At 36.0% G+C, this 3,894-nt stretch overlaps 1 protein-coding gene across 1 annotated transcript in view; it reads right to left on the bottom strand.

Moving 5' to 3' along the window:
- The window catches only part of ELP2 (elongator acetyltransferase complex subunit 2), a gene marked incomplete at its 5' end in the record, with an annotated part of 13,025 nt that extends 10,492 nt beyond the window's left edge, over positions 1-2,533 (bottom strand). Inside the window, 2 exons of the mRNA XM_009875050.1 lie at positions 262-331; positions 2,345-2,533. Coding sequence (XP_009873352.1) covers positions 262-331; positions 2,345-2,533 — 259 coding nt within the window. The remainder of the gene's footprint in view (positions 1-261; positions 332-2,344) is intronic.
- Between the last annotated feature and the right edge of the window lie 1,361 nt (positions 2,534-3,894).

Here is a 3,894-nt window from a genome sequence, read left to right as displayed (position 1 = left end):
CATCAGGGGATGTTCATGGGAGAAACCAAAAGCAGCAGAAGGGAGGAAAGATTCTCACTTGTGGGGTTTTTTTTATTATTTTTAAGCACCACATTTCAGTGCTACCAGAGAAATAAACACTTTGCACAATTTTATCTCTAGATTCTAAACTTACAGTCAAGCTTACAGTGACAGATCTAACAAAAAGACATATGCTAACACAATAATTAAAAAAATGTTTCCACATGAAGCACCATCACCACTATTTCTCATTATCCATACCTTCATAAACAGCTTTATTGGATAATCCCAAAGCTGGCACAGTTGCACCTTCTGGAAGATCTGATGATTCCTGAATTAAAGAAAGAAAGAAAGATTGCACACAGGTTGTCATGTACGTTCAGATTTCAACAGCCACAGCTTAAGGAATCCCTGTGATAAAAAACAGTGACTCTTCTAGAGAAGTGAAGGGGGCCACTTGGGAAAAATTCTCATTCCCTGGAGAGAACAATGATCAGAACTCTGCTAGGAAAACAAAAGGCCTCAAGCTCAAGCATTTTGCTGTAAAGCACGCATCTTCATCCCTAATTACAGGTTTTATTTTACAATTTCATTTATTCTAAGATATACATGATAGTTAATCAACTGAGAACTCTGCAGTTTTTAACACAATGGGTTTGGGAAATAGCCTGTTCTGAGGTGAAACAATAAACCAGCATTTTGGAAAAGGGGACTGAGAGTGAGTGCCTGTGCTCACAACTTCAAACACAACCCAGTACATAGTACAGAGAATTGGCTGGAGTATGTGGCTGTTCAGAGCAGTACAGAGGAAAAAAAAAATTATCAGACAGAAAATACTTCCAAAGGTATGGGGAAAAGACAAAACTGAGAAAGGGCAAGTGAACTTGTGGCTCTTTGGGTAGAGATAGAAAAAGATTAGATTTAATAGCTGTAAAACCCCTTATAGAGTCTGGAAGGTTCAAATAAAGACTACTTTACAGAATTTGGACGACAGCTTAAAATATTTATTGAAATGTTTATGATTTGACAAAAAAATGAGACACACTAGTCTAATGCCTCTAAAACAATAACAGTTCTTTATTAGAACCCAAAGTATAATACAATCCCATGGATTTGAACTGATTATAACTCTATTCAATCCTTTTTGAATATAAAGCTGTATTTTTTTAAGTATTTTCTTAGGAAGGTGTTTGAGCTAAATTAAGAAAAAGCTTACCCACTTGAATAAAAAAAAAGCATTCACAGAAAACAATTTCAATAAAGCTATTTAAAGAGGAACTGTATCATTAAAGCTCATAAAGCCTTCCTCTTTAAACAAAGCCCATGTGAAACACTTTGTGATATCATGGATCAAAAAATAGCACTCAGAGGAAGAGCTGATAAAGAAAGTCTACATAAAAGTAAAATAATGACATCTGCCAGCATTATAAAAGCACAATGTTATTTGTATTATATCAACAACGCAAATGCTTGCAAAGTCTTAGGGAATTAAAGGACTAAATAGCTACTTACGCAACTTCCTGCTATCAAAAAAGTGAACAGATTTCTTTCCCAGATATTTCAGTTGTTAAACAAAATGGAAAGGCTAAAAAGCTGCACAGAAAACACCATTTCTGAGCCAGAAACACAAAGGGCATGCAAGGCACTTTACAGAAGCAGCTATCCTGAACGAAGTCTGCTCTCCAAAATGCAGAGAAACTCAGAATTAGATCTTAAAGCAAATGGAGAACAAAGAAAGCACAGCAAGTGTGCAGCCATATCTTTCCCCAGAGTAGGAAACCTACAAACAACTAAGAATTGGAATATAAAAGCCTCAAGAGAATTTCCAATGCCAAAAGGAAATAACGCATGAACAAGTACATGTTTATAAATATTTATATGTAGCAACTAACAGCAGTGCTGGAAGCTCTACTATTTTCAAACATACAATTAAAAACCACACCACCACATAAACACACAACAATAATTACATCTAGACAAGACTACTAACACCCTTAAATTAAGAAGAAGCACGTTCTCAGGCTTTATTGTTTGCTTTCAAATCACCAAGTGTGTGCAGCAGTCTACTTGATCTGACTTATTTAAATACTCTTAGCAATCTTCATACACCACGTGTTGTTTAGTTTCAAACACAACCTGTTTTTTAGGACAACACCGTAAAAATACAAACAAAACAACACACACGGAAGCAAACAGAAGGGAAAGGAAAATAAAGATTAAGGTTTCAGAACTACTAAGATATTTTTTATAACGGAGTTCAGTGCAATTTGACATTTTGTAAAACATTAGTTTTATTTACATGCAAGAGGACTGGCTTCATTTAGCATTGCTTTAGCACACTTACGTGGGAGCACAGCTTCTCCACTGGAATGCCAGTGATGTTACTGAAATTCTCTACAAAATTCTTGGGAGCACGAAAGACTCGAAGCACTTTTTCATCTGCCCCTGACACAAACTGAAACCGGCCAATCATCGCCAGACAACGCATGTCGTAGCCATGTACTTGAGGCCTTGCAATTTCATGCCAGGTCACCTAAACAAACAGACACACAGTTAGCACACAAGTCTTAACCATAGAAGCAGCAGGACTTTTAGTTCCAAACAAGCACAAATACCATACTCGCTCACTTTATTAACGTAAGCGCAAGTTAATATCGACCTTCTACTTACATTCATAAAACTGATGTATGCTCATCTACATCAGTTACACTCTATTTTTCCAGCAAATGATTCCTGTAATTAGTGAACTGCATCCCTGCACAGATAGGTTTGAGGCATTTGCTTACCCTTGTCACTAAGGGAACACCACGCTTACTGCAAATTCTTTAGGCTAGTCAGTCAGGAATAGGACATAATTTGCTTAAACAAAAGGAGGACTGTATGCTACTTACTACGTTCAGAACTGTGGCTCTGCAAGACACAAGGAAGACAGTGATAATTACCTTGCTTCTTTCATCTGTCTTTCATGAAACACAGCAGCACCGCTGCCAGCAGGCTACAAGTTCCTACTTCCTCCCTTTCTTAGAATACTTCATTTTAGTGAGATCATTTAATAGAAGCTTTGCAGGAAACTGACAGAAGAGGAATAGCTTCTTGTAGGAAAAACGTCTGGAAAATCCTGATTTTAGAAGAGTTTTTCATTTGAAGTATTAATCTTTCTTCCAGTTTCCTGAAATATTCATATCCATGCTTCAAATACTAATCTAAGAAAACCAGAATTAACAGCTGCCCAGAAATTAGTTAGGAAAGTTGGTTCTGTAGTCACACAAAGCAAATATCGGCAAAGAAGATATTAAATTATTTAAATAGCTTTTCTAAAAGTCTAATTTATTCTACACATTAAAAAATGATCCTTAAAAAAATGCTTCCTAGCAAATACACTTTCATGAAAATATTTTTAGTCAGTGTCATTTGCTACTACTCCTACGTGATACTTCAGCTGAAAATATACAGCGTGCACTTTGGAGTTAACAGCTAGCAGAATAAGAATTTAATCAATTAGAAGTAATTTAGACTATTTCAGTATTACAATGCCTGAAAAATTGCAGCCAAGACAGAATTTACATTGCACTAGGTATCATACAAACATAGGGAAAAGCATTACATTGACTGTAACCTGTATATCACACTAAAAATTCAACACAGTTTTGAATGTTGAAGCTTCTGATAGTTTGATACAACCTGAACGGGAGATTTTGTAGGTTCTCTCAAATACTATGTTTTCACAACAGCTTGATTATTTTCCAATGATAAAAAAAAAAAACAGTAATTTTTATAAAAAAAAACCAAACCAAGCAAAGCAGTGCAATAAACCCTTCTTACTCTTTACTAGGTGCATCTTTGCGTATGTTAGAACACAGCACGTTGTTGTGGGTTAGGGCTGGGCCGGCCTCT

This window comes from Apaloderma vittatum, unplaced genomic scaffold (genome assembly GCF_000703405.1).
Source record: "Apaloderma vittatum isolate BGI_N311 unplaced genomic scaffold, ASM70340v1 scaffold3368, whole genome shotgun sequence".
Lineage (NCBI taxonomy): Eukaryota > Metazoa > Chordata > Aves > Trogoniformes > Trogonidae > Apaloderma > Apaloderma vittatum.
This window is presented reverse-complemented; position numbering and strand designations above follow the sequence as displayed.